The following is a 27,483-nucleotide window of genomic DNA, read 5'->3' on the forward strand; positions in this document are numbered from 1 at the left end:
CTGGCGACCCCCGCATCAGCACCGAACCGGGCACACAGTCTGCGCGGAAGAACATTCGTTCGCTGGCTTCCTGACCCACCGGCAGTGAGGCGGAGAGGGGCCGGGGCGTGGGAGGGGAGCAGCGCCCCCTGTGGCCGGAGTGGAGGTGGTAGGAGCGGCACGGATGGGGGCACTCACGGGGGAAGGGGGGCGCGCAGTAGGGCCGGGCAGGCTCGGGTCCCAGGCCGCGCCCGCCCCGCGTGCGGCCGAGCCCTGACTTGTGCGGGAGGCGGCATCTCCTTTGGGACCGCGAACAGCGCGGCGGCGGCGGCGCACCGATAGGAGGGGACCACGGCGGTGACCTCAGGGGGCGGCCCACCCCCTGGCTCCTGACACCCGGCGGGGCTCGGGCGAGGGGAAGCCGCTTTGCGGCACCCAGCACCGCTCTCCCGGCTCGGCGGAGGTCTTAGTGGATCTGCCGCCGCCGCCCGCCGCCCCGCCGCCCCGCCGCCCCGCCGCCCCGCCGCCCGAGGGCGCCGGGAAACGTGCGCCGGATCCAGGCGCTGGCAAGAGGAGTCCTCCGCCGCCTTTAAATCCTGGGCGCCCCCAGCAACTCCCCCCCCAGCCCCACCCCGCGGCTCGGCCCCGCCCCCTGATGCATATGCAGGTGCGCGGGTGACGAATGGGCGAGCGAGCTGTCAGTCTTGTCCCGAACTTGTTGGCTGCGGGCGCCGGGAGCGCGGGCGCGCAGAGCCGAGGCCGGGACCCACCATCGCCGCCGCCGCCGCCGCCGCCACCGCCGCCGCCGCCGCCGCCGCCGCGAGGGAGCCGGGTCGGGCCGGAGCGCGGCAGCCTGCGAGCCCGAGCGCCGCCGCCCCCGCGCGCCCGCAGCCCCAGCGCGCCCGCCGCCCGGGCCCGCGCGGCGCCGCCTCGACCCCGCCCGCCGCCGCCTCCTCTGCCGCTGCCGCTGCCGCCGGCGCTCGGAGGGCGGGCGGGCGGGCACTGGGAGGCCGGGGCCGGGCGCGCAGGGGCGGCGGCGGCGGCGGCGGCGGGCCGGCGGGCGGGGTCGAGAAGGCGATGCGGGCGCGGGGTCGGGGGCGCCTGCCCCGGCAGCTGCTGCTGCTGTTGGCGCTCTGCGTGCAGGTGAGCGGGGACGCGGACGGGGCGCACGGGGTCGTCCCTCGGGGCCGGTGGCACCGCCTGCGGGCACCGCGGTTCGGAAGCCCTCGAGGCTGCGCGGCGGGTGGGGGCAGGGTGCCCCGGGCGGGGCGCCCCGGCTCGCGACCCCGGCCCGCGCTTCCCTGCGTTCTCTCTCTGCCTTATTTTTAGGCGGCGCGGCCCATGGGCTATTTCGAGCTGCAGCTGAGCGCGCTGCGGAACGTGAACGGGGAGCTGCTGAGCGGCGCCTGCTGTGACGGCGACGGCCGGACAACGCGCGCGGGGGGCTGCGGCCACGACGAGTGCGACACGTACGTGCGCGTGTGCCTCAAGGAGTACCAGGCCAAGGTGACGCCCACGGGGCCCTGCAGCTACGGCCACGGCGCCACGCCCGTGCTGGGCGGCAACTCCTTCTATCTGCCGCCGGCGGGCGCCGCGGGGAACCGGGCGCGGGCCCGGGCCCGGGCCGGAGGCGACCAGGACCCGGGTCTCGTCGTCATCCCCTTCCAGTTCGCCTGGCCGGTACGTGCGCCCCCACCCCCTTCCCTCGGCGCCCGGCCCCCGGCCCCGCCCTGCCCGCCGCCCCTCAGCCCCTCGGCCTCCCGGCACCTGCGGCCCTGGCCGTGCGTGCGAGCCGCGCGCGCCCGGACCCGGCGGGTGGGGCCGGCAGGCGGCGCCGCGCGGCGGGCGGACCCCGGGCGCCTGCTCCGTGGGGCCGGGTCCGCGCCCGGCCACGTGGGCGCGCGGGGGTCGCGGCGGGGCGGAATGGCCTCGGCCCGCGTGCACGGCGGCCCGCGGCGTGTGCCTGCGTCGCCCTGCGCGTGTCTGTCTGGGTGTGGAGGCGCGGCCAGGCGCCTCGGGCCCGGGCAGGCCGCGGAGGCATGTGCGCAGCGCGTGCTGGGGCTGGTCTGGGGCAGGCCCCGGCGGAGCCGCCCGGGCCCTCGGCCAGCCTGCGCCCGCCCTTTAGTTTCCTGGATGCCTGGGGGCGGGGTGGGGGGTGGTGTGCAGCTCCGGCGGGCGCCGGGGGACCTGGGTCTGGCGGACCTCTGGCACGTGTGTTGGTGGCAGCCTTTGCCCCTGGCCCAGGCCCCGGGGGGAAGGTTCAGTGAGCCCTGGTGCAGTGATTGTCTGTCAGGTTTCTTACATTTTACAGCCTTGGGTTTTTAGCTTTATTCTTTCTTGGGAGGGGGCTTGGGGCTGGCCTGTCAGGCAGGAGCTTTGGGCCTGAGAATGTTGGTAGGGATGTGGTTCATCCCCGTGGGCTGCAGGGAGCTGTGGTTGGGCAGGTCAAGGCCTCCTGCTGCCTGATGTGGCCTGAAGCCGCGGGGGGCCCCCGTCCTCCCAGGTCTTTGTGCTGCATGCATGGAACTGGGTGGGGGCAGGGATGAGAGAGGACCCTGTAAAGCGGGGCCTCGGTGTTCAGGAGCAGGTCTCCGCAGCTGGCGATGGGTCCAGCTGTAGCAGGAAGCCAGGCTCTGAGAGGCTGTTTTTCTGACTAAGGACCTCTGGCTGGACCAACCAGCAGGAGCCAACAGGAATAGGAATACACCCACCTGATGTCTTGGTCCTGGAAGAGACGGGGGGTTGAGGCCGGGCTGGTTGAAGTTGGGTCCGATGCCCTCCTCCCCCACTCGGCTCTGAGCCCTGTGCTGGCGCCTTCTCCTCAGCCTAGGCCGGGGGCCTCCCCTATCCTATTTACCCTTTTCCTCAACCCTGGTTATAGCTCCCTGGGGTCACAGCCTTACCCCCACATACCTGGCTGGCCTCTGGGGTCTCCCTTGACCCCGGGGCCTCAGGCAGGGAATGGTCCCTGGGGTGGAAATGGCAGGGGCGGCCTGGGAGGCCCCGGGCGCCGGGATGAGCCCAGCCCCCTCGCCCCCGCAGCGGCTCAGCAGGCAGGTCTGAGCAGGGCCCGCAGCCTGTCATCTGCGCTTGGGCCGGAGCCAGCATGGTTCGAAATCGCTACCTGAGGATGTGTTTTCGGCTCGAGTTGGCAGCCGTGGCCGTGGGGGCAGGGAGGCCTGGAGGAATGTGGTGGGCCAACGCGTGTCCCTCAGGCACTCGGCCCCGCTGGCCGGCCAGGGGTGGAACGGGACGGGGCAGGCCCTGGTCTCAGCAGGCAGGAGCCTGCAGACTGAGCACCAGGTCCTGGGCCAGCTCGCCTCCCTTCCTCCCGCTCCCAGCTGGATCCTGTCCTAGGGAGCAGGTGGCCCACCCTCTGGTCGGGGCTGAGGCTGGGGTGGGTAGCCGTGTGCTTGGGGGGCTGCTCCTGTCCTCTCCTCCCTGCCAGTAGTGTGGCCCGGCTGCCAGTCCTGCAGCTGGTGCGGCGATGCCAGCACACTGGTATTTCCGCTCGGCCGGCAGTAGCCCTGGGGCCACACTGCCTCTGCTTGCTGCAAGTCCAGCTCCATCCCGCGAGCTGGGGTGAGTTTGGAAGCCAGTGTGCCGACTAGGGCCCTTGACCCTGACCGGAGAAAGCGAGGACTGTGTTTGGTGCCTTGGGGACTGAGGAGGGGGCCGGGCCTTGCCTCGGGGCTTCAGGTGGGAGGGCTCCCGTTCAGGACCCTAGAGTAGGGCTGTGAGCAGGGCCTTGAAGGTGGCTGGAGGTGCACGGGTGTGGGGAGCCGCCCTCCTGCAGCCGGCCCAGGCCCCTGGAGGGGGAGGACCGGCAGCTGGTCTGGGCTCTGCGCCTACCCCAGTGACCCTCAGCCAGCCCCGAACGCCCCCCTCCGCCGCTGCCCCAGGCCTGGTTGGGGCACCCTGACCTGGCCGCGTGGGCCCGGGTCCCTGCACTGTCTACCGCCTGTGGTTTCTGGTTGGGGTCGGGCTTAGCTTTCTGGAGAGGGGCGTGTCCAGGGTCTTGGAGGTGCGGGAGGTGGGGTCAGCCTGGGTGTGAGGCCTGCCTCTTCTCTCCTCATCCCGCCTCCCCGTGGATGTCCGTATGCGTCCCGCTGGCCTCCCCAGGAGGTAGGTGATGCCCTGTCGGCCCCAGTGCCGGGCCTGTAGCTGGCAGGGCAGAGGCCACGTTTGGTCACGTGTGTGTGCACGTGCGCCCGCGTGAGTTCTCTCTGGGTGTGGTAGGTGGCCATCGGGGGTGCTGGAGGGGCCAGGTGGGGCTGCCCGATGGAGGTGCGGTGTGGCATCAGGGGCCCTGAGTGAGGGGACTTGCTGCCTAGTTAGAGGCCACACCTGCCTACTTGGTTTACGTTCTGGTACCTGGGACCCCAGGACCTGGCCCACAGGTCGAGGGCCCCTCTCCTGGAGCGAGCCCTGCGGGTTCGAGGGGGTGGCTGTGCATGGTGGCACGGATGGGGTGTGGCCGCTCGTGAAAGCCAAGCTGGAGTCAGGAGGAGAAGCGAGGTGGGCCTAGGCCTGATCGCGTTTCTGACCGTGTAGCCAACCTGAGATCGTGGGCCAGAGCAGCTCCTGGGACCTGGCCGCGTGGTGCAACCGTGTGGTCTTGTGGGGGCGGGACAGGGCTGCAGGGCTCAGTGCCCAGCCTGGCCTTCCGGCTGGCCTCGTCTCCCCGCTTCCTCGCTGGCTGCCCAGCAGAAGGCTGGGGTCCCCTGCGGGGGCTGCGATGTGCTCAGGGGTGGGTGGGGCACTTGGGCCAGTCGGGGGCATGCACACCCAAGGGGAAGGTCTGCCGGGATGTGAACACGGGGCCCAGCCCCCCCACATCCAACTGCCAAGGGGGCTTGTCAGCGGCACGAGCCCTCATCCCAAGGGGGGCCAGGCCAATGTCTGCGCCTGGGAGCGCCTAAGCCGCCCCGGGTGGTGTGTGGCACCACCCTCCGTGTGCTCCCGACCCCCAAGGAGCTGGGGACCGGGGTGGGGGGCTAACATGGACCCTGGCCCGTTCCCCATGCTGCTCCCAGGGCCTCCTCCGCCCCCTTCCTCCCCATACCTTCCCACCAGGGCCTGGGGGTCCTACTCAGGTGGGGCTTGGCGGGCCGCACCTGCTACGTCAGGGGTCTCGGTCAAGGCTTTGATACTGGGGCAGCGGGGTGGGGCTCTCGGGCAAAGTGGGGACGCGGGGAGGGCTGCACTGGCCAGTGGAGCGCTTGGATACAGGCTGGGGCTTTGTCCCTGGGCCTTGAGAGGTGGGGTGGGGAGCGAGGCTGCAGCGTGACAGGAGGGTTTGGGCAGGGGCTCCGTGGAGGGGTTGTGGCTTTCAGGGGTTCCCTCAGGGGTAGTGTCTGGATGAGGGCAGGCTGGGCCAACGAGGGGTTTCTTGGTGGAGACAGGCCTCTCTAATCCTCAGGCCTGAGCCGGGGTCCGCCTCCCCCCAGAGCCCAGGTGCGCCGGGGTCCGCATCCCCCAGGCTGCCGTGAGCCTGGTGTGACCCGGGTCGACCTGCCCGAGGGCTTTGCGGTCCTGCAGCGTGCGTGTGAAGAGGTGTCGGGAGACTGTGGGCTGCCGGCCCGCAGTGGGGTGGGAGGGGCACGCCCAGGCAAGGCCCTGTCTGCTCCCTGGTGCGGAGTGTGGGTGTCTGGCTTCCCTGGTGGGGAGGCCGGCGGTCCGCTCCTCTGCCGGGGCGCCGGAGCCCAGCGCCTTGACGGTAGGCGGCCCCCTCCCCTCCCTGTCGGGTGACAATGGAGGCAGAGGCTTGGGCCTTTTTAAAGCTCGGGTTTCAGAAAACGTATCTGTGCTTAGAGCTCCTGGCACCAGCATCAAGCCCTGCTCTGTGGGGGGCCGGGCGCTGATGCGGGTGCTGTGGGCGAGGAACCAGGGTGGAGCCCGTGGGCCGGGGCAGAGGGTCCAGGGTCTGTGCTAGGCCTTCTTGGCCTGGGGTGCCCTGGGCTGTGCGGTGTGGTACACCCGGCCCCGTGTCTGCCCTGTACCATTTCCACGTCTTTGGGCAGCTGCCCCATCATCCTCTCTGGGGGGTCAGACCAAGGCTTTGGACCTGGCCTTGGGCGTGCGGGTAGGTCAGGGCGGGCTTTCTGGAAGACCTGTGGCTGGGTCTTCAGGGACTAAGGCCAGCCGGCTGGGTGGGCCTCTCGAGGTTGGGCAGGCTGGTGGCCCAGCTGTGCCTGGCCAGGGGTGTTCCTCTGCCTGTTTGCCAGGGAGTACACCCCCGGCCCCTAGCTGTCATCGACCCGGCCCAGGCACCCAACCCCCAGCCCGGTCCCTGGGACGACAGGGCTCCCTCCGAGGCCTCCCATCCAGGCCTGTTGCCTTTCTCCTGCTCTGGAGGGATCTGGGGTTGACAAAGCCCTGCCGGGCCCGTGGCCCGCGAGGCAGCGGCGCTGGAACGGGAGGTTGCCGTTTGCAGGAGGGAAACTGAGTCCTAGAGGACAGTCCGGAGGAGGAGAGGAGGTGGAGGCCCAGTACTGGTGCCGCCCCACCCGCTGGCTCAGGTTCTCTCTGGATGACTTCCTGCCGTGCAGGTGTAGGGAACCCAGCTGGCGGGCGGTGGGGCCCTTGCGGGTGGGCGGGCAGCACATGTCCCTGCGGGGAGCAGGTAACCGGAGCCCTGGACTCTGGCGAAGATGGCGGTAACCCTACCTGAGTGGCTGGCGTGGGGTTTCCTGGGAGCCAGGAGGTGCTCCCTACTCCCCGAAGCCCAGGTGTGGGGAGGTGGACTCCGGCTGCCCCAAGGGCTGAGCGCCCTGTGGGATGGGCGGCCCGGCCTGGGGCGTTCCCCCGCCTGTCCTACTGGGGGCCTTGACCGCCGTGCTCCCGCCCTCTTGGGCGCAGCCCCCGTCAGCTCCCTGCTTCCTCCTGTGTCCTCCCTTCGCGCCCGTTCTGCCAGGTGGCCAGCACGACTGCTGGAGCCCCGTCGGTCTCTGGCCTCATTCAGACCCACCTGGCAGCCACCCACTCTGCTCCGACGCATTAGCACCGAAGCTGGCACGGGGGCTGGCGGCCCCACAGTCTGACCCTGAGACCCCCGTTCCCACGTCCCTGCTCTTCCAGCCCGAGGCCCTGCCACATGGCTCCTGCTTGGGATGCTTCTCCCTGCACTCCGCAGCCTCAAGCCCAGAGGCGCCCTCTCCGCGGCCTGCCCTGACCCCCTTTTAGAACAGCAGCTCCGCGCCCCGCTGACTCACCTGTCCGCCAGGGCAGGGGTTCCGGTCCCCGGTGGCAGAGCTGTGCCTGGTGCATACTCGGACGGGTGGATGGATGGGCCAGGGAGTGCGGCCTAGGGAGGAGCCGGACGCTCCGGCTGCCACCAGGGGTGGGAATGGCCCGGGGAGGGCTGGCCTGAGGGCGGCGTTCCAGGAAGAGGACCGGAGCCGTGTGCGCAAAGGCTCGGGGGCAGGGTGGGCGCGCTGGGTACCTGTGAGGAGGGCGCGTGCCACGGGGAGCCCCAAGAGGACTGAGCAGTGGGGACACGTGGACGGAGCCCTGGGGGTCATTGGGCCTCCTGTGGGCGGGGGTGTGGAGGCCCAGTGTCTGCCGGGAGTGCTTTTGGTGGAGGTGGGCAGCCTGGGCGTGGACCCTGATGGCCTGGCAGAGGGCGGTGGCACGAGTGAGGGGATGGGTTCGGGGAGACTCAAGAGGTGGGATCGAGAGCCTGGGGACAGCTCTGTGGGGGCGGGGGGGTTCTAGAAGGATGGAGGATGGTTCCCCACGTCCTGCTCATGCTTCTTGGGTGGGTGTGGGTCCTAGGGTGGCGGCTGTGAGCGTGAGCTCCTGCGGGTCGTCCGGGGGTGTCTGGGAGGCAGCTGCCGGGGGGCTGGGCTCAGGGCAGGGGCAGCGGCGTAGGTGAGCTGAGCGAAGTTGAGGGTGGGCACGTGTGTCTTGGGCTCTGAGGCTGTGTCGTGGGAGGGGCGGGAAGAGGGAGAACAGCTGGAGGCTGGGGGCAGGGGACGAGGGGAGGGCCCCGAGGGAGGACCACGCCTGGGTGGCCAGGGGCTGTGGGCGTGATTGGATGTGGCAGGAGCGCGGGGAGCTGCCTGAGGCCGGGCGTGGGGGACGGCAGAGCCAGGGCTGAGTGGGGCGGGGTGCCGGCAGGCGGCTGCAGGGGCTGGGAGATGGGGTGCCGGGGGTGGGGTGGGGAGGAGTCTGGCCTCTCCAGGGCAGTAGCCCCCGGGCAGGAAGCCGGCCAGCCCGTGGTCCCAGAGCTGGCCCTGTCCTGTGAGTCCCCAGCCCGGGTGGGGCTAGGGCTGGGTGGGTGGAAGTCGGCACCTTCGTGGCTGGTCTGAAGAGGGGGCCGAGCGGCGCGGGGGGGGAGCCACAGAGGGTCCCGGTCCGGGAAGAGCTGGGCAGGGAGGGCTGAGGCGAGGCGCGAGCTTGTGCCTGGGAGTGACGGGCTGTCTTCACAGCAGGCGGGGCGGTGGCGTCCCACCTCATCACTCACCCCATCGTTTGCCTGGCGCCCGAGGGCCAGATGGTCTTGGGGGCAGGGAGGGGGAGAGGGCATAGGCTGAGGCTGCCTTGGGCAGTCCCTGGGCCTCAGTTTCCCTGTCTGTGCAGCAGGGGCCGCTTTCCCGGTCTCGGGCGAGGTGGGCTAGCGTGGCAGACGTTGACTGTGTCTGGTGGAGGAGGGGCAGCGCCAGCGCTTGGGCCTGGCCTGCCGTCCCGTGGCCTGGTGGCGGGGTGTCGTCCCTCCTGTTCCCCAGGGTGGGTTGGGCCCCTGTGAGCTGCCGAGCGGCCTCCCGCTCAACCCCCTGTGGTCCCGGGCCACCCGGAGGCCTGTCTGCAGCTGCTCCAGCCGCGCCCGCCTAATGCCCGCTGCTCCGTCTGGGTCACTCTCCCTTCCCTCCGTCCTGACCCAAGCCAGTCGGGCTGGCCGGTGGGCCACGGGGCTGCGGGAGCCGCAAGCTCACGCCCACGAGCCTTCGTGACCTGCAGGGGCAGTCTCCTTCCTGCAGGGGGTCATCGCGGGGTCTGCTGAGGAGACCCCTCCTCAGAGCCGAGGGGTGAAGTGGGAGTGTGGCCGAGGCGTGGGGGTCGGCTGGGGCGGGGCCTCGGGGACCTGACGGGCCCCTCTCTGTGTCCGCAGCGCTCCTTCACCCTCATCGTGGAGGCCTGGGACTGGGACAATGACACCACCCCGGATGGTGAGTTAGCCCCGGCTGGGTGGACCGCCGCCTGCAAGGCCTTCCTCAGGGCGCTGGGAGGCCGACCCCCCTCGGTCATGGAGATGCACGTAGCCGGGTTCCTGGTCCTTTGCCTGCTGGGGACAAAGGCCCACGTGGCAGGAAAGCTGCCTCTACCCCGGGGACCTTTGTGCTGTCTCCCTTTCTGCCCTGGCTGCCAGGAAGCTCTGCCACACGTGCGATTTGCTGAGCTGCACACGCGCTGCCCTCCTCCCCAGTCTCGGCTTCCTCTGTGTTATCGTGTTGGGCACGTGTCCTCGCCGAGGGCCGAGGGCCCGCACCTGGGCCTCCCCGGTGCTCCCGTACCCTCCTGCCGATGCCCAAACCCAAGCCTGTTCTTTTGCGGCCGGCTCAGTGGCACAGCGGAGTGGTTCGCTGCCGAGAGCCCTCTGGCTTTCTGAGCCCCTCTCTGCCCTGGAACGTGGGGCTTGGTGGCCCTCCCCCGCAGGCTTCCCTGGTGGCTGGCCGACCGTGCACGGCGTCTGTGGGGCCTGTGGTGGTAGGGCAGAGAGGAACCCGTGGACAGACGAGGAAGAGCACTCGCGTGTGCGGCAGGGGCAGGAAGTGCCAAGGCCCTGAGGCAGGAGTGAGCCCGATGCGATTTGGAGAATAGCATGGGGCCCTTGTGGCGGGGGTGGAGGCAGCGATTAGGTCAGCGAGGCTGGGGTCAGGTCACGGAGGCTTCGTGGGCTGGCTTTCTCCAGGAGCAGGGTCACTCGGGCTGCGGCGTGGACGGTGGGTTGCAGGGCCAGCGTGGAGATGGGTGAGGAGGCTGTTGTGTGAACCCAGGTGGCGGTTGGGGGTGCTGGGACCAGGAGCGGCCTGCGGGGTGAGAGGGGCTCCGGTCGCTCGAAGGGTCAAGGCGCGGGGCTTGCTTACGGGTTGGATGTGGCGAGAGCGGGCAGGGGTGGCCTGAGCAGCCGCAGGGCCGAGAGACCGTGAGGCGGACGGGCCGGAGCACAGTTTGGACGCGCCGCGTGTGGGGGCAGTGTCGTGTGGCAGTTGGACTCCGAGGCAGACCGAGCCCCTGGGTCCCACAGGTGACAGTGCTGTGGGCACGCAGAGGGGCCGGGCTGGAAGCGGCGGCCGGCGGGCCTGGGCAGGCGTGGGGACAGGACGCCCGGGGCAGGAGTGTTCCCGGAGGAGGGCGCGATGGGTCGGCCCAGGGAGAGACGCTTCGGGGAGGGGCCTGGCCTTTCCTGTAGCTCGGGGGTGGGGGGGTGCACGACACCCTCAGCCTCTTATCGCAGACCTCCCCAAGCTGGTACGCACGCGTAGGGAGACGTACCGCGAGCCCCGTGCCTGCGATTGCCGGCTTGGGGTGCCTCCACCCACGCGGCAGCTTGGTTTGAAGGGAGGCCCAGCCATCCGGCCGCTGGATCCACGCGTGCTCGGGGCCGAGAGAGGCTTGTTTTCAGATGGGCGGTAGTGAGCCGTGCGGTTGCTGCCTTCAGAGGGAGGGGGTCCCGGCAGGGGCGGGAGGGCGTCCGGCGGCGGCGAGGGGTGGGCGTGGTGCCCGGTGGGGGTGCCAGTGGGAGCAGGGCCGCAGGCTGCGGGGCACAGGCGGGGACGCCCCCGCCCGGCCCCGCCGGCCCCGCCTGCGTCTGGGGAGCAGGAGGCTCCTCTAGCCCCGCGCTTCCTGCGGTGGCCCTGCTGTCCCGGCTCTGTGGCCCGAGGCCGCTGGCCTCATGGTTTGGCGGGCTGGGCGCCTCCGACGGGGGTGTGGCGGCTGTGCCGGCTGACTCTGCCGCCCCCCCCCCCAAGAGGAACTGCTGATCGAGCGGGTGTCGCACGCGGGCATGATCAACCCGGAGGACCGCTGGAAGAGCCTGCATTTCAGCGGCCACGTGGCACACCTGGAGCTGAAGATCCGCGTGCGCTGCGACGAGAACTACTACAGCGCCACCTGCAACAAGTTCTGCCGGCCCCGCAATGACTTCTTCGGCCACTACACCTGCGACCAGTACGGCAACAAGGCCTGCATGGACGGCTGGATGGGCAAGGAGTGCAAGGAGGGTGAGCGGGCCGCGCGGAGGGCTGTGCGGGGTGCCACCTGGAGGCCCCCCCACCCCGTGCCTGCCTCAGGGCGCCTCTCTGATTCGATCTCTCTCTGCAGCCGTGTGTAAACAAGGGTGTAACCTGCTCCATGGGGGATGCTCCGTGCCCGGGGAATGCAGGTGAGTGCCGGGCGCCTGCCCCTTCTTTGCCCTCCAGGCACACCTGATCCCTCGGCAGGATTCGGCTGAGCGCCTGCTGTGCGTGCGGCGCTGGAGAGCTGGGTGTTGGGGTCGCCGCGAGTGGGGACACGGGCCCTGCTCCCACGCGGCCCGATCATCGGCCCGGGGATGCACGCGGCCTCAGAGCCGGGGCGACGGCAGGGTGGCGGGCGCCTGGGGAGGGGGCGCGGCCAGGGCCGGTCCACGTAACTCGGTCGGGATGGTCTTACACAAGGGGCAGAGGCCGGGAGGCGGAGAGCCACCCGAGGGCAGGTGTCTGCAGCACAGGAGGTGCAGAGGGCAGAGTGGCTGTGCTGGTGGGCGGAGGACAGGGGGAGGGTGGTGAGTGGGGGGGGGACCTAGAAAAGGAGGGGCTGCTGCAGGGTTGGAGCTGAGCGAGGCTGCTGTGTGGGAGGGGCCGCTGTGTGGGAGGGGCGGGGCCGGGCCGGGGAAGGGGCGTGTGACGGCGACGGTCCAGTGGGAGGTGGAAGGGCGGGCAGGTCCTGCAGACGTCCTGGAGTGGAGGAGTGGGGGATCGGGAGGACCCCAAGCCTTCTGTATCCTGTGCCACCGGACACAGGGGTGGGCTCAGGCGCAGCAGGCAGGGGTAAGAGTAGCAGGTGATGTGGAGGTGCCCTGCCCTGCCCTGGGTGTGTGGGGAGAGGCCTGGCCTGAGACACGGTGGGCCCCTGAGGCACACGGGCCGTGCTGACAGCCGACGGGGGCAGTTGGAGAGTAGGAGAGGTCTGGGAGCCAGCCCCAGCCTCCTGACGGCGACAGCGTGGGACGAGGAGGTGGCAGAGGCCACTGTCACGAGTCAGAGGGAACCAGAGAGCCAGGGGTCCCTGTGGCCTCGTGCAGACGGTGGCGTTCATCGGAGACCTCGACGGCGGGGAGGGCGGAGTTGCCGGCTTGGGCAGGGTCACAGGCGGCTGCGGGAAGGGAGGAGTAGTTCTGCCAGGTAGTGCGTGAGCAGCGGAAGCGGGGCTGGCACGGCCGGAGGGCCGGGGCCGGGGTGTGGAGCTGGGGCGCCTAGAGCAGGGCTCTCTAGGGTGTGTGAGTGAGGGTGGGTGCCGGGGTGCACGAGGATGGTCCGGGAGCCGGGCCTGGGGGACCGGGTGGACGCTCGGGCGAGCCCCTGGGAGGGGCCTGCACGTTGGCAGAGAGAAGAGCAGGTGCGGTGAGTGAGGCCTCTGCCCCAGCCTTGGGTCTCACTGGTCCCAGGACTCCTTCTGGAGGGCGGGTTTGCTCCCAGGTGTGTTTTTCGGATCAGGGCGCTGAGCAGAGGCATTTAGTGACTCCCCTGTTGAGTTTGGACAGCGGGGGCAGCGTCTGGGGGCCGGGACAGGAGGGTGACCCTCTGCTCGTCCTGTGGTGGCTTTGGCCTGGGAAGTGGCACGTGGAGCCGACCCGCCAGTCCCGGGGCAGGGGGGCGGGCAGGCTGCCCAGGGACAGGCAGGGGGCTAGTGCTGCACCCACGCGGCCACACACTCTGCCGGGTTTCGGACACGTTGCGTAGATCTCCAAGCGGCGTGGGGAGCACAGTGCCGGTGAGAGGGCACCTGGGGGCCTGGCCCAGGGTGGGTTCATGTCTCGAGGGACAGGCACCTTCCGGAACCAGACCCTGGGTGGGAGACTGAATGCAGGACTGCCCTCTGCCCCGGGCAGGGCCCCCCCCTGAAACCCGCCCTGTGCCCTGTGTGGTGGGCGTGAGCCCTGGGGCTCCGGGCAGACAGGTCCCCACCCGGGTTGTGAGCGCAGTGGGGCTGGGGCTCAGCCCCGCACGCCCTGGCCGGGCCGGTGGGTGGCCGGGTGGGAGGAGGGTGGGAGAGGCCCGCCCTCCACCGCAGTGTGGGCTGTGCAGGAGGGCGTGGAGGGGGCGGGGGCGCGGGACTCTCGGGACAGAGGCTCTAGGTGAGCCCTAGCCGCCTCTCTCCCTGGCCTGTGGATGAGGCCCAGCTGCCGTCCGTGGCTCAGGGCTCAGGTTTCAGCGCAGGACAAACCCCCACCGGATGCTGCGGAGATGGCCGTGCCTTCCTGCCGTCTCCTCCCTGGGCTTCTGGGGCCAGGAAAGCTGGGGTGGGGGGGGCCTGGAGAGGGCCGCCCCACCCAGGGCCGAGAGCACGCCCGAGGGACCCTCGTGGTCCCTGGCAGGGGTCCCCCGGAGGGAGGGTGGGGGGGGTGTGGCCCAGGCCGGCACACACACCGCCCCCCGCCCCCCCCCGCTCCCCGGGTACCGGGGCTGGAGGAGCCCCTCCTCACCGGCCTTGGTTTCCCTGTCCTGCACTGGCTGAGCTGGCCAGCGTCCCTTCTGGGTGCCGTGGGACTCGGGGAAGGGCCATGGCTCTTTCCTTTTCCAAAAATAAATCCATGCGGTGGGTGATGGCACGGACGTCACTCCATCCTGCGGGACCAAGTTCTAGGGAGGGTCCCCTGGGGGTCACGTCCAGGGCCTGAAGGGCAGGCCGCCGGGCACTGGGGCGTCCAGCACAGGGTGCTGGTCCCTCTCCCCTGAGAGCAGCGCCCCCGGCTGGCCGGGCTCCAGGCTCTCGCCGATGGCCTGCGTGTCTTTCTGCTCCTCCTCCTGAAGGACTTCCCAGAGAGGACATTCACCCACAGCTTAGGCAGGGCCAGGCCTCGGGGTCACGGCCTTGGAGCCAAGAGGCCTTTTGAGGCCGTTTGCCAGGGAGCGGGTGACTCCAGCTCAAGAACTGCCCTCAATCTGGCTTCTCTCAGGGCCGGACTGGGGCGGCCTGTGGGCCTCCGTGTCCCCACCTGTGAGATGCACCCACGGTTGGGCCTTGTAGAGAGAAGTTACTGCCCTTGAGTCACAGGTGAGGTCGCGTGCTGAGCCCAAGGTCACCGGCTGGGGCCGGGCCCGGAGTCCTTTCCTGAAGCCCCACTGGCCTGCCCAGGCTTCGCAGCACCTGGCCCTCTCATTCCTGGGGTCCCGGCAGCGCCTTCCTTTCCTGGCGCTGGGGCTCTCGAGGCCCTGCTTGGGGTGAGTCCCAAAATAGCTCCGGGAGGAGTGACTGGACAGCTGCGGCCGCCCGTGTGCGCAGCGGCCGGGAGTGCCCGTGACGGTGCGGGCTGGCCGGCGGGACCGTAACCCCCGCCCGGCCCAGGGCCCGTTCCAGGGCAAAGGCTGAGGCTGCCGGCCCTGGGTGGCCCATGTGACTCTGCGCCCGTGTCCCCAAGCCACCCTGGGAGCGGCCGCAGCTCCCGGGCTCCGCTGTTACACACGTGGCCTCACGGCCCTCGGCTTTCCCCAGGTGCAGCTACGGCTGGCAGGGGAGATTCTGTGACGAGTGCGTCCCGTACCCGGGCTGCGTGCACGGCAGCTGTGTGGAGCCCTGGCAGTGCAGCTGCGAGACCAACTGGGGCGGCCTGCTCTGCAACAAAGGTGCGCCTGGTGGGCGAGGGGCGGGTGGCGAGGCCGCAGGTCGGAGCCTCGGGGAGGTAGGGAGCCAGGGGCCCGGTCTGCTTCCTGAGCGCCCACCCCTGCCCCCAGACCTGAACTACTGCGGCAGCCACCACCCCTGTACCAACGGGGGCACGTGCATCAACGCGGAGCCCGACCAGTACCGCTGTGCCTGCCCCGACGGCTACCTGGGCAAGAACTGCGAACGGGGTACGTCGGGGCCGGGGGCCGGCTGGGCCCGCCTCTGGCCTTTGGTGCGGCAGGCTCCCCCCACTCCCACCTCAGGGCCCTGGGGGCTTGGGGAGGAAGGAGGGGGCCTGAGCCGCCACGCCCACTTCCTGTGGTTCTTAACACAGCCGAGCACGCCTGCGCCTCGAACCCGTGTGCCAACGGGGGCTCTTGCCACGAGGTGCCCTCAGGCTTCGAGTGCCATTGCCCGTCCGGCTGGAGCGGGCCCACCTGTGCGCTTGGTGAGTGCCCACTCCGGTGCGTTTTGGGCACTCAGCCTGGCACCTGAGGGGTCTTGGGGGGGCAGTGGCCGCGTCCGCATGGATGGCAGTGGTCGGGGGGGGGGTGCTGACGGGAAGAGCCAGGCCCGTGGCCCTCCTTGCCGCCCCACACCTCTTCCTCTGATCTCTGCAGACATTGACGAGTGCACCTCCAACCCGTGTGCGGCAGGGGGCACCTGCGTGGACCAGGTGGACGGCTTCGAGTGCATCTGTCCCGAGCAGTGGGGGGGGGCCACCTGCCAGCTGGGTAAGGGGCCCGCGGGGCGCGTGTGTGCATGGGCTGTGCGCTGGGCATGCGCTGCTGCTGCTGCGGGTGCCGGGGCAGGCGGGGCCCGGGCCCCATCGCTGCCCTTGTCTCGTTCACAGACGCCAATGAGTGTGAAGGGAAGCCGTGCCTTAATGCTTTTTCTTGCAAAAACCTGATTGGTGGCTATTACTGTGATTGCATCCCGGGCTGGAAGGGCATCAACTGCCACATCAGTCAGTACGGGTGGGCGGGCCACAGGCGGGCAGGGCTGGGGGAGAGGGCGGACCCAGCTGTGACCCGCGCCTCTGCCCGCAGACGTCAACGACTGTGGGGGCCAGTGTCAGCACGGCGGCACCTGCAAGGTGAGGGCCGGCCCGGGCCGTGCGCCACGTGGGGGGAGCGTCGGGGGAGCCGCCTGCGGGGGCGGCTGCGGGAGGTTCACCCCCCACTCCCCCCAGGACCTGGTGAACGGCTACCAGTGCGTGTGCCCACGGGGCTTCGCGGGCCGGCACTGTGAGCGCCAGCTGGACGAATGTGCCAGCAGCCCCTGCCGCGTCGGCCTCTGCGAGGACCTGGTCGACGGCTTCCGCTGCCACTGCCCCCAGGGCTTCTCGGGGCCGCTCTGCGAGGTGAGGCCTGCGCGTGCTGCCTGCCTCCCCCACCCCCAGCCGCTGCCCCGGGTGGCCCGTCCGAGCGGCCAGGAGGGGCCACGGTGGGCGTCGGCCCTGCAGAGAGTCTGGGCTGCCTGGCTGGGCTGGGGCAGGGGAGGGTCGCAGGGTCACCGCTTGTCACGACGAGCCCCTCCTGGCGGGGTGGGGGCCGGGGGCCCTGGCAGGTCACCCGGCTGCCCCAAGCCCTGTCTGTCTGATTCCTGCTGCGGCTGGCGGGCAGGCAGCTTTGACGGGGCGGAGCGCGTGGGCCCCCGAAAGAGGGGCCCTCGGGTGGGGTGGGGGTGCCACACGCGGGTCTGAGGAGAGGCTCGCGCCCCCACCGCCCTCTGACCTGCCCTGGCCGTTGCAGGAGGGAGGAGTAGTGGGGCTGCAGGGGTGCAAGGGGTGGGTCTTCTGGCCAGCAGGCTTCCTGGGGCCCAGGATAGAGGTCCTGTCTAGCGCCGTGGAGCTTGGCAGTGATGCTTCCGGGAAGGACCCACGGACAGGGCTCAGGGCGGCCCTGGTGGCTGGGGAGGGAGGCCAATAGCTGGCCTTCCTGCCAGCGGGAGGGGCGAAGGCCGGATGCGGCGGAAGAGGGCTGCCCTGGAGGAGAGGGTGGTGGGAGGGGCCTGGCCCCTGCAGGTGTTTCCGTCCAGCCGAGGGGCCCGGACAGTCTGGGTTGGGCGGTCCTCCAGGCTCTGGCTGCAGAGACTTGGGTGTCCAGTCTGTGTGGGGCCTGGATCTTGGGGATTCCTCGCATGGACACAAGTGAGGCCTGGCTCGTCGTCCAGCACCGACAGTAGGGCCTGGGCCCTCATGGACGCCTCCCGCCCCCCAGGTGGACGTTGACTTCTGCCAGCCGAGCCCCTGCCGGAACGGTGCGCGCTGCTATAACCTGGGGGGCGACTACTACTGTGCCTGCCCCGAGGACGTGGGCGGCAAGAACTGCTCTGAGCCCCGCGAGCCGTGCCCCGGCGGGGCCTGCAGAGGTGCGCGCAGCGCGGGGGGGGCCTGGGGGTGGGGGGGGTGGGGTGAGAGGTGGGGTCTGAGGGGATGGGGTGAGGTGAGAGGCGGATGGGGCCTACAGAGGTGGGGCTGACCCCTCCCACCTCTGTGGCAGTGGTCGATGGCTGCGGGCTCGAGGCGGGGACCAGGGCGGCCCGCGTGGCCCCCGCCGGCGTGTGTGGCCCCCACGGACACTGCGTCAGCCAGCCCGGGGGCAACTTCTCCTGTGTCTGTGACAGCGGCTTCACGGGCACCTACTGCCACGAGAGTGAGTGGGTGCGGACCGGGCCGGGTGGGGGCCGGGCGGGGGCCGGGCGGCCTGGGCGCCTGGCTCACGGCCGCCTCGTGCAGACATCGACGACTGCCTCGGCCAGCCGTGCCGCAACGGGGGCACCTGCATCGACCAGGTGGATGCTTTCCGCTGCTTCTGCCCCAGCGGCTGGGAGGGCGAGCTCTGCGACACCAGTGAGTGGGCCGCGCTGCCCCTCCCCCGGGCCCCACGTGGCCCGTCACCGGGCACCGCAGCCCCAGCGGCCCCAGGTGGTCACTGGCTCCACGTGTCCAGCTGGTGCTCGGAAGTGGGGCGTGTGTGCGTGTGTGTGAGGGCATGTGTGTGTGAGCGTGTGTGTGGTGGAGGGGCACACGCTCTCCCTCCCCGCCCCCTCTGTCTCCCTGGCCCAGCTCCGGCGCCTCCTCCCCCGGGCAGCCCTCCCTGAGCTCCGGCGCCTCCTCCCCCAGGCAGCCCTCCCTGAGCGCCGGTGCCCCCTCCCCCGGGCAGCCCTCCCTGAGCGCCGGTGCCCCCTCCCCCGGGCAGCCCTCCCTGAGCGTCGGTGCCCCCTCTGACCGGCGTCCTCACCCCCAGATCCCAACGACTGCCTTCCCGATCCCTGCCACAGCCGCGGCCGCTGCTACGACCTGGTCAACGACTTCTACTGCGTGTGTGACGATGGTTGGAAGGGCAAGACTTGCCACTCGCGTGAGTGCCCGCGAGCCCCCGCTGCACTGGGGGCTGCCCGCCGGGATGCCGCCCCCTGCTCCGGGCGCCCCCTGAGCGGCCGTGTGCCCGCAGGTGAGTTCCAGTGTGACGCCTACACCTGCAGCAACGGTGGCACGTGCTACGACAGTGGCGACGCCTTCCGCTGCGCCTGCCCGCCGGGCTGGAAGGGCAGCACCTGCACCGTTGGTGAGGAGCCCCGAGGGTGCGCTGGCCGTGCCTGCCCCTTGCCGTGCGGTTTGGAGGCGCGGGGTGGAGCCCCCGGTCTGCCCAGCCCAGATGGAAGCCCCCCCGCCTCCTCCTTCCTCTCCTCATCCGCCCTTGCAGCCAAGAACAGCAGCTGCCTGCCCAACCCCTGCGTGAATGGGGGCACCTGTGTGGGCAGCGGGGACTCCTTCTCCTGCATCTGCCGGGACGGCTGGGAGGGCCGCACCTGCACACACAGTGAGCGCATGGGCGTGGGGTGGGACCCGCTCCTCTCTCCCCCAGCTTCCGGGTCCGCGCTCTCTCGAATCTGCCTCGCAGACCTGCCCCTTGCACTTGGCCACCGAAGTCCAGTTGAACCCCAAGATCTGCCGTGCCGCCTCCAACGGCCCCTGAGCTCCACAGCCCAGCCCCTCCCCTGTGTTCTGCCCTCTGTCCATCTCTCCCGCCAACCACTTGCCCTGCGGCCTGGGCGTCCCGCTCGTGCCCCCCACCCTCCTACGCCAGCGCCCCCCCGCGATGGATTCTCCCCCCGGAGCTGCCCCGGCCCCCCAGCCTCCGGCCGCCTCCAGCCTGGTCACGGTGGGCCGGCTAGGGAGCTCGGCGTCCTCCCGCCCTGCACGCCTGGGGTGCCCCAGGCTCGGCGCGGATGGGTGCCAGGCGGGTGGATGCCGTGCCCACTGTCCTCTTCTTTTCCACAAACACAGATACCAACGACTGCAATCCCCTGCCTTGGTGAGTGCGAGCCCCTGAGGTGGGCTGGCAGGGGAGCTCGGCCTGTCCTGGGCCCCCTGACGCCCGCCCTCCCCCCGCAGCTACAACGGCGGTGTCTGCGTGGACGGCGTCAACTGGTTCCGCTGCGAGTGCGCGCCGGGCTTCGCGGGCCCTGACTGCCGCATCAGTGAGGAGCCGGGGCACCGGGCGGGCAGTGCCGTGGGATCCCAGCCTTGGGAGCTGCTCCCACCTCAGCCCGAGCCGCGGTTTCCTCTGTCTGTGCCCCGCCACCCGGCAAGGGGGTAGACCCTAGTTTGGGTTGAGGTCTTTGTGCCCAGAGGACCCCCCCACCCCCCGCCCGTCCCAGAGGCAGATGGGGGGGTGCTTATGGAAGCCTTGGGCTGGTGCCAGTGATGGCGCCAGGCCCAGCTCAGAGGGCCCCCAGGGAAGCCCGAGGCCCGAGCTGGCCGGGGGCGACCCCTCCTGCTGGCCAGGGCCTCGCGTGCTGCCCGCTGAGCCCGCCCGCTCTCCCCGCAGACATTGACGAGTGCCGGTCCTCCCCCTGCGCCTACGGGGCCACGTGTGTGGACGAGATCAACGGCTACCGCTGCAGCTGCCCTCCCGGCCGGTCTGGCCCGCGGTGCCAGGAGGGTAGGTGGGGGGACGTTGTGGGCAAGGGCCGTGCCTGGTGGGGGCAGGGCGAGACCTGGCCTTCACGGCTGCCGCCACCTCTCTTCCACGCAGTGACCGTGTTCGGGCGGTCCTGCTGGTCCCAGGGAGTGCCGTTCCCGCACGGGAGCTCCTGGGTGGAGGATTGTAACGGCTGCCGCTGCCTGGACGGCCGCCGGGATTGCAGCAAGGTACGGGGGCTCCTGCCCCAGAGCCTCTCCAGCCGGCCCTGCCCGCCCTCCCTCCCTGCCTTGCCTGCCCTCACTGCCCTGCGGGGTGCCCGGCGCCCTGGGATCCCCGTCATTCATCCGGGACCCTGTCGCTCACCCTGTGAGGGTGCTGGGGGAGGGGGACCGGTGAGCCAGGCTCCGGAAGACCTGGGCTTGCTCTGCCCTGCCCTGCCCTGCTCCGGTGGGGGTCCTTCCGGTGCCACGTTTAACCAGGGAGCGCCAGGGGTAGAGCGGGGCCCCGCCCCCTGCCCCGCCCCCTGCCCCCTGCCCCGCCCTGGGACTCGCTGACCCGACCGTGTCTTTTTCCCCGTGCGGTGCCGGTGTTTGCGGGTCCCACCTGCGTGTGCCCAGGTGTGGTGCGGCCGGAAGCCCTGCCTGCTGGCTGGCCGGCCTGACGCCCTGAGCGCCCAGTGCCCACCTGGGCAGTGGTGCCAGGAGAAGGCCCCGGGCCAGTGCCTGCAGCCGCCCTGCGTGGCGTGGGGGGAGTGCGGCGCGGAGGAGTCCTTGCTGCCCAGCACCCCGTGCCGGCCGCGCTCCAGCCACCTGGACAACAGCTGCGCCCGCCTCACCCTGCTCTTCAACCGCGACCAGGTGCCCCAGGTGAGTGGCGCCGTCCGCTGGGCACCGCGGAGGTCTGCAGAGCCCCGGCGCCGCGTCCTTCCTCACGAGGCCACCGAGGTGGCCCGAGATGCCCGCTGGCTGCCCAGCGCCCGTGGGGCCAGGGAGCCTGGGGAGCCTGGCCGAGTGCGGTCAGAGCAGGTGGAGGGTTGGCCCCGGGGGAGCGGCCAGCCAGGGCCGACGTGCCTGTCCCTCCAGCTGTCCCAGGGGCCTGGGCTGAAGGTGGCCTTCCAGGGAGTGGGGTGGCCCACGGCTCCGCGGGCACTTCTCACTCCCGCCGGACTCTGGCTGCGGCCCCGTCCTTCCGTCTTTCTGGCCTGCGCACTGGGGGAGGCCCCCCCCAGCCCTGACCACGGTGGTGGTCTGTGTTGCGGGTGAGGGGGCACAGGGCCGCTGTGGGAGCCGGTACCGCCCACTCCTCCCGCGTCCCCGCTCTCCGCTCCCTCAGACAGGCGTGAAGGCATGTCCCACCTGCCCGAGGTGCCGGCTGGGGGTGAACGCCCTCAGATCCTCGGTCCCCGGGCCGAGCTCACTTGCGGCCCGTCTTTGCTCAGGGCACCACCGTGGGCGCCGTCTGCTCGGGGATCCGCGCCCTGCCGGCCACGAGGGCGCTGGCCCGGGACCGCCTGCTCGTGCTTCTCTGTGACCGGCCGTCCTCGGAGGCCAGCGCGGTGGAGGTGGCTATGGTGGGTACTGGGGCAGAGGGCCCAGGCCAGGCTGGCTCCCAGGTACCTGGGGACACGGGGTGACCGCAGACCCAGGGGTCCCCTCCGGCACGGTTGCGCGGCGTAGGACTGTGGCAACTCCCCGCTCCCTCGCTGGGGGCCGGCGGGGCCGGGGCGGGCCCGCGGGAGAGGCACTGTCAGCCGGCGGCGGGGGGAGGAGGGGCCGGGCAGGGCGCACACGCAGCTCCGTGGGGCCGGCGCGTCCAGCTGGGACTCTGGGCAGGAGTCCCCAGAACTGTGGGAGGCCCCGGGTGACAGCAGGAGTTGGGCTACAGAGGCAGCAGCCAGAGAGGGAAGGAGAGTGATCAGGGCCAGGGTGGGCAGCGACGGGGTATAGCTGCAGGATTCCTTGAGGGCAGGGTAGGGGCAGTGAGGAAGCTCCCAAGCCCGGGGCCTCAGGATGGGGAGCCCTCACGTGGGACCCTGACTCGAGCCCACGGGGGTCAGCTGTGGCCTGGGTGCGGTGCTGAGGCCAGGGCCTGCCGGACTGGACGGGGTGGGCGGGATTGTGGGTGGAAGCCTCATTTTCTTGTCGCCTCGGCTGCACCCGGTCCCCTACTTCGCCTGTGCTGTGTTCCCTGGTGTCCGCGGCAGCAGGGGTGCCCGTGGTCTCAGGCCGCCTTAGGATGTGATGTCAGGGCCTGGCCATCTGCCCGGGCCCTCGGCTGACTGGGTGTCCTTGGGGCCCTGCTCTGGGGCCCAGGTTGGTACCCAATGTAAATGGGCACCACGCGGTCGGGGGAGGCTGTGGCGGGGGTGTGCGGGGAGAGACGAGGGGGAAGGGGCAGAGCAGCTTCTCGGGGTGCTGGCTGGGTGCCGGTGTTGGGGCAGCAGGGCCGCACGGTGCCAGCAGGGTTCAGGGGACCCCCGGCATCGGGGGCCAGTGCTGGCTTTGTGGCACCCTCTGGAGTCCAGGCGTGGCAGGCTGGGGCTGGGAGCCTACCTGCAGGGACAGCTGTCCTAGCTCCAGGTGCAGGGGGTCCAGACCAGGGAAGTGCAGACCAGGCCTCATCTACCTCCCCATGAAGTGCCCAGCGTGGGGCACCACCTCCCCAGGACCCCCCATTCGATGAGCCTCCCTCCAGGAAGCCTTGGGGCCTCAGGTTCCCAAGCCCCTCACTGCTCCAGGACGGCCCTGCTCGTGGGACCACAGCCACCCGCATCCCTCCTTGCCGCTGACCGAGAGCCGCTGGCCTGGACGGGAACCTCAGTGTGCCCCGGGGCCGCACGCGGGGCCAGGCACGCTCTCCCACTGGGGCGTGGGGGTCACGGGCGGGCTGCCCCTCAGCTCTGTCCTCTGCCTCAGTCCTTCAGCCCGGCACACGACCTGCCGGACAGCAGCCTGATCCAGAGTGCAGCTCATGCCATCGTGGCGGCCATCACCCGACGGGGGAACAGCTCGCTGCTGCTGGCTGTCACCGAGGTCAAGGTGGAGACGGTCATCATGGGCAGCTCCTCCACAGGTGAGCAGGAGGAAGGGGGGCCGCTTCTTGGCCTCCTGGGCCGGTGGGGATCTTTCAGGCACGTGGGGCTTGGAGGAGAGGGGCTGTGAATTCTCCCGGCCCTGCCGGGGGGCCGTCCAACCCACAAAACGCTGCAACCGCTCTGCACCTGCCAGTGAAGGGCCCCCAGCCCCCCACGCACCCGCTCCCCAGCCACGATCCTGGGACCCTCCCCACCAGCGGGAGCCAGAGGGCCCTCGCCCGACGGTCCCCTCACGGCGCCCCCACCCCAGGTCTGCTGGTGTCGGTGCTCTGCGGCGTGTTCAGCGTGCTGTGTCTGGTGTGCGTGGCTGTCTGCGTGTGGTGGACCCGCAAGCGCAGGAAAGAGCGGGAGAGGAGCCGGCTGCCGCGGGAGGAGGGCGCCAACAACCAGTGGGCCCCGCTCAACCCCATCCGCAACCCCATCGAGCGGCCGGGCGGCCCCAAGGACGTGCTGTTCCCCTGCAAGAACTTCACGCCAGCCCCGCGCAGGGTGGGTGAGGCGCTGCCCGGGCCAGCGGGCGGCAGGGAGGACGAGGAGGACGAGGAGCCCGGCCGCGGCGAGGACGACTCTCCGGAGGCCGAGAAGTTCCTCTCGTGCAAGTTCACCAAAGACCCCGGCCGCTCGCCTGGGAGGCCGGCCCGCTGGGCCTCGGGCCCTAAGGTGGACAACCGCACGGTCGGGAGCCTCGGCGCCACGTGCCGTGCCGTCCGGGAGTAGGGCTGCGGTCACCAGCTGGGCCGGGACCCAGGACCCCTCGCTGGGTGCCACGCCACCCGCCGGACCACAGGAGGCCGAGGCCGTGTGCATAGTTCCTTTATTTTGTGTAAAAAAAAACAACACCAAAAACGAAAAACAGATGTTTATTTTCTATGTTTCTTTAAGCTTGTATAAATTATTGGGTAACTGTCAGGCGGAAAACAACGGAGTATTCTCGGATAGTTGCTATTTTTGTAACGTTTCTGTGTGTCGCACTGGCCGTGTGGCAGGAAAAAGCAAGGATGTCTGCGTTCTCACCAAGTCGTTGAGCGTCTGTTCCCAGAGGTGGTGCACTGTTTACAGAATCTTCCTTTATTCCTCACTTGGGGTTCTCAGTGGCTCCAGGCCAAAGAGCCAGTGGGACCCGTGGCTGTCGGTGGGACCACCCGAGGCTGACAGCGGGACCCGTGGCTCTCGGTGGGACCTGTGATGTTCGGTGTGGCCCGTGGCTGTTGGCGGCACCTGCGGTTGCAGTGGGGCTTGAGGTCATTGGTGGGGCCCGTGGCGGTCGGCGTGGCCTGAGGCCTGTGGGCAGACCCTCGCCAGCTTGCCAGCCCGTGCACTGCAGCCCGCCGTCCTCGCTCGCTCCTGCCCAGAGCACTCGCTCCAGAGATCTCTCAACTGTGCTTTCAGAAGTGCCCTTCCTGACTGCTCTGTTCTCCCCGGGACGGTGGCAGTACTGAAGCTTGTGACAAGTGCCTTCACACAGACTCTCCCCTCGCAACTGTCAACGTTCGCCGTGGGTACCAGGCCGCTGCCCACCTGCTGGCCCCGGCCGCCCCTCCTCGTGAAAGTGCATTTTTGTACATATGTACATATTAAATGAATCACTCTGTATATTTGATTTAATAACTTAAATGTTTAGTCCTCCCTTGTTCTTTGGGTGCTGTTCCTTTGTGACTTAGCGTCTGGGCAGGAGGGGGGGCGTCCAGGGCGCAGAACCAGGCACGGGGGCAGGGGTGCGGGCGAGCTGGGGAGACGTCCTGCTGCCCCGGGAACACCTTCGCGTCCGCGTGGTCGACGGAAGCTTTCCCGGAAATGAGGCGAGGGAGACGCTTTGCATCCGCTCCGTACTGAAAACGGGTGAGCAGAGCTTTGTAAATCGTGTCAAGTCGCTTAGCAATGAAGAGCTCTCAAGGTTGCAGGGAATTAGGTCAAAACTTGGGAGTGTGAGACGCTGCGCCGTGAGCGGCTCTTGGCTCCCGTGGGTTCGGCAAATTGGGACTCGGCGTGGTGGCCTCGGGGCGGCCGTTGAAGGCTCTGGCACCTGTCAGTTTGTGCACAGGTCGCCGAGAAGACCAGGTGGTCGCTCACTAAGTCACGGTTTACGCCAGCCTCGCGCACATGTGGAGCTCACGCCGGGCAGCCAGAAAGATGCTGAGCTTCCCGTTTCCCTTTAAGCCATGTTTACCTAGCTTGGGCCCCCAGGTGCCTGGGAGAAACAAATGCCAATGGCCTTTGTGCTGGAACCGTCTGCGCCTCGTGATTTTCCAACATCAGTGAACAGACCACAGTCCAGACCCAGCACGAAGGGAACCCTGGCACCAGGAGCAACAGCCGTCAGAACCTGCCAGGCTGCAGGCGCCCATCGGACGCTCGGACCCGGGGTGTGAAATGTGTTTGCTGGGGCTTCCCTGGAGGGCCGGTGGCTAAGACGCCACGCTCCCAACGCAGGGGGCCCGGGTTCCATCCCTGGTGGGAGAACTAGATCCCGCGTGCCACAACGAGATCCCGCACACAGCAGCGAAGATCCCGTGTGTCCCAACCAAGACCTGGTGCAGCCAAATAAATAAATATTAAAAAAAAAAAAAAAAAAAGTGTTTGCTGGCCGTGCTCAAACAAGACAGCTGGGCAATGCCAACAGGCCGGATGGGAGCTGGAAAATAACCAAGTGGATCTGAAAAAAAAAACCGAGTGGAATTTCTAGAAATGACAAAGCGCCATCCCCTATACTGAAAACTAAACAGTCACTTTGAGATGCCACTGAAGAAAGAATTAGTGAAAAAGAGGTCAGAAGAAAGTGGTCCCGAGGCAGCCCAGAGGCAGTAGGTGGGCGGAGTGTCAGCGGCTGGTGTGTGTGGGGGGGGGGGGCGGTGGGGTGTCCGAGCGAGCGGGGCCCGGCGGGTGTGGCCGAGCAGAGAGGTGGCAGAGGCAGCAGCGGCTGGGCCGCTTGAGTCGGTTCCTCAGGACGTGTGCCGCGGGCGATGCCAGTGGGTCCCCCACATTCTGGGCAAGCCTCCGCGACCGCGAGGGTGTAGGTCCGGCCTGGGCCTGGGGGGCCCACCAGACGCTTCCTGCTCCGGGGGCGGCTGGCTGTCGCAGGCCGCTGTGCACGCCACGCCCCCGTGTGCACGTTCACGTGCAGCCCGGCCCTCCCAGCCCGCCGCCAGCATCCTGAGCCCGCCTCAGGCCTGGCCTGGGTGGGCCGGTGCCCGGCAGGGGTGGGGGCGGGGCCGTCCACGTGCCTCCCCGGGCCCAGCCCACACTGCCAGCCGCGCTGGCACGTCCCACGCCCCGCCGTCTCCTGCTGGTGTGGCCCTGGCTGGGGGGGCACGGCGCCCTCCCCCACTCTTGGGGAGGCCACGAAGGGTGGGTGGGATAGCAGCCCCTCGGCCCCCTGGGCGCCGCTCGCCCCGCAGGCCTCGGCCCTCTCTTAGGCTGGCTGCACAGAGGCCGGCCCCTGCGGCAAGGGTCAGGCACCTCTGTCCCAGCCCAGCCAGCACCCTGTCCTCTCCTGGGTGGGCAGTTGGCCCCCAGAGGGTCAGCTGCTTCATTAGGAAGTTCAGACAAAGGAAAGCGCGCTTGCGGGCGCCTGTGCTGTCCCCGGGGCTGCCCCGCGTCTCTCCGAGGCCGGTGCTGGGCTCCTGCGACTCCCCCGGCAGAGCAAGAAGCTGTGGCCGAGGGACAGTCGGCCCCCAGGCTGAGGCTCCTCCGTTTGCCTGTGTGATGGAGCTGCGTCAGCTGTGGCAGCTGGGAGTAGACGTGAGGTCCAGGAGCGGTGAGGGGTCCCGGGTCCCGTCTGCAGCCGCCTCGCTCGGAGCACCTGCGGGCCTCCTCCCAGCGGCCGCACCTCTTCCCCGTCCCGGTCGGCGGGTCTGGGGGAGCCCGACGGGAGGGGCTGAGGGGGCCTCTTCCCTGTCCTTGAGGCGCGTGGCACCGCAGGACGCTCTGGACCTCCCGGAGCCCGGTGGGCAGCGGGCTTTGGGGCGGCGCGGGGCTCAGGGTGCGGCCTCGGGGGCAGGGCTCCCCGAGAGCGCAGCCCGGCCAGCACCTTTGGTGTGCTCCCAGCTGGGGCCTGGGGGGGCTGAGCGGGCCCAGCAAGGTCTCCGCGTCCCCCTCATTTGCATCTATGACCCCAATGCTGTCCAGTCCGGAGAGGATGCCGGTGGGGTCAGGGCAGCCATCGGGAGGGAGGGAGGCGCCGGCCTAGGGGTGGGGTGGGGCCGGGCGGAGTCCGAGGCCCCAGGTGGGAGGCTGGCCGGGCTGTTCTGGGACCCAGGCCAGGGAGCCTGGGCCTGCCCACCGGGTGCAGAGTGGCCAGTGCTCAGCGCTCATCACTGCACGTTCCACGGCACGGGCGGAGCGGCACCGGTGCGCCCACCCATGGCGACACCGTCTCCTTCGGGCTGGCGTCGGATCAGCCTCTCCCGGCCCCTCATCCCCGCGTGGTCACAGAGCAGGGAGCAGTGGCCCGTCACTGCCGGCCCTGGACGGAGGGCCATTTCACGACCCAGCCTCCACTGCAGGCGTGGAGCAGCTCCAAGGCCAGGATCGGGGCCTCTCGTACCCGCCACCCCAGGGCTGCCCGCCGCTTCCTCAGCGCTCAGCCCCAGGGACCGCGCCAGCTGGCTC

General features: G+C 70.1%; 1 protein-coding gene across 4 annotated transcripts; it reads left to right on the forward strand.

The window, feature by feature from the left end:
* Positions 1–1,043: 1,043 nt before the first annotated feature.
* On the forward strand, positions 1,044–24,509 carry JAG2 (jagged canonical Notch ligand 2). 4 transcript variants are annotated; one of them, XM_059058830.2, is made up of 26 exons: positions 1,044–1,122; positions 1,309–1,659; positions 9,092–9,149; positions 10,953–11,204; positions 11,305–11,365; positions 14,677–14,807; positions 14,916–15,035; positions 15,182–15,295; positions 15,468–15,581; positions 15,701–15,814; positions 15,897–15,943; positions 16,040–16,210; positions 17,070–17,220; positions 17,352–17,504; positions 17,588–17,701; positions 18,099–18,212; positions 18,306–18,419; positions 18,558–18,674; positions 19,142–19,169; positions 19,250–19,335; positions 19,686–19,799; positions 19,893–20,008; positions 20,399–20,647; positions 21,220–21,351; positions 22,697–22,853; positions 23,126–24,509. In XM_059058830.2, exons 1-26 carry the CDS (start codon positions 1,057–1,059, stop codon positions 23,590–23,592), a joined length of 3,711 nt encoding a protein of 1,236 aa, XP_058914813.1. In that variant the 5' UTR covers positions 1,044–1,056; the 3' UTR covers positions 23,593–24,509. The 4 variants fall into 4 exon arrangements, with proteins under 4 accessions (XP_058914813.1, XP_066883724.1, XP_058914817.1 ...); XM_067027623.1 differs by having other exon boundaries at positions 1,309–1,485; XM_059058834.2 differs by lacking the exon at positions 15,701–15,814.
* The last annotated feature ends 2,974 nt before the right edge of the window (positions 24,510–27,483 follow it).

This window comes from Kogia breviceps, chromosome 3 (genome assembly GCF_026419965.1).
Source record: "Kogia breviceps isolate mKogBre1 chromosome 3, mKogBre1 haplotype 1, whole genome shotgun sequence".
In the NCBI taxonomy this organism is placed as follows: Eukaryota; Metazoa; Chordata; class Mammalia; order Artiodactyla; family Physeteridae; genus Kogia; species Kogia breviceps.

Excerpts from the sequence above, each read along its gene's own strand:
- JAG2 (XM_059058830.2), top strand. The coding sequence starts at position 1,057 with ATGCGGGCGCGGGGTCGGGGGCGCCTGCCCCGGCAGCTGCTGCTGCTG. Across the intron at positions 11,205-11,304 it reads GGGCAAGGAGTGCAAGGAGG|CCGTGTGTAAACAAGGGTGT; the intron begins GTGAGCGGGCCG and ends CTCTCTCTGCAG. Across the intron at positions 19,170-19,249 it reads GACTGCAATCCCCTGCCTTG|CTACAACGGCGGTGTCTGCG; the intron begins GTGAGTGCGAGC and ends CTCCCCCCGCAG.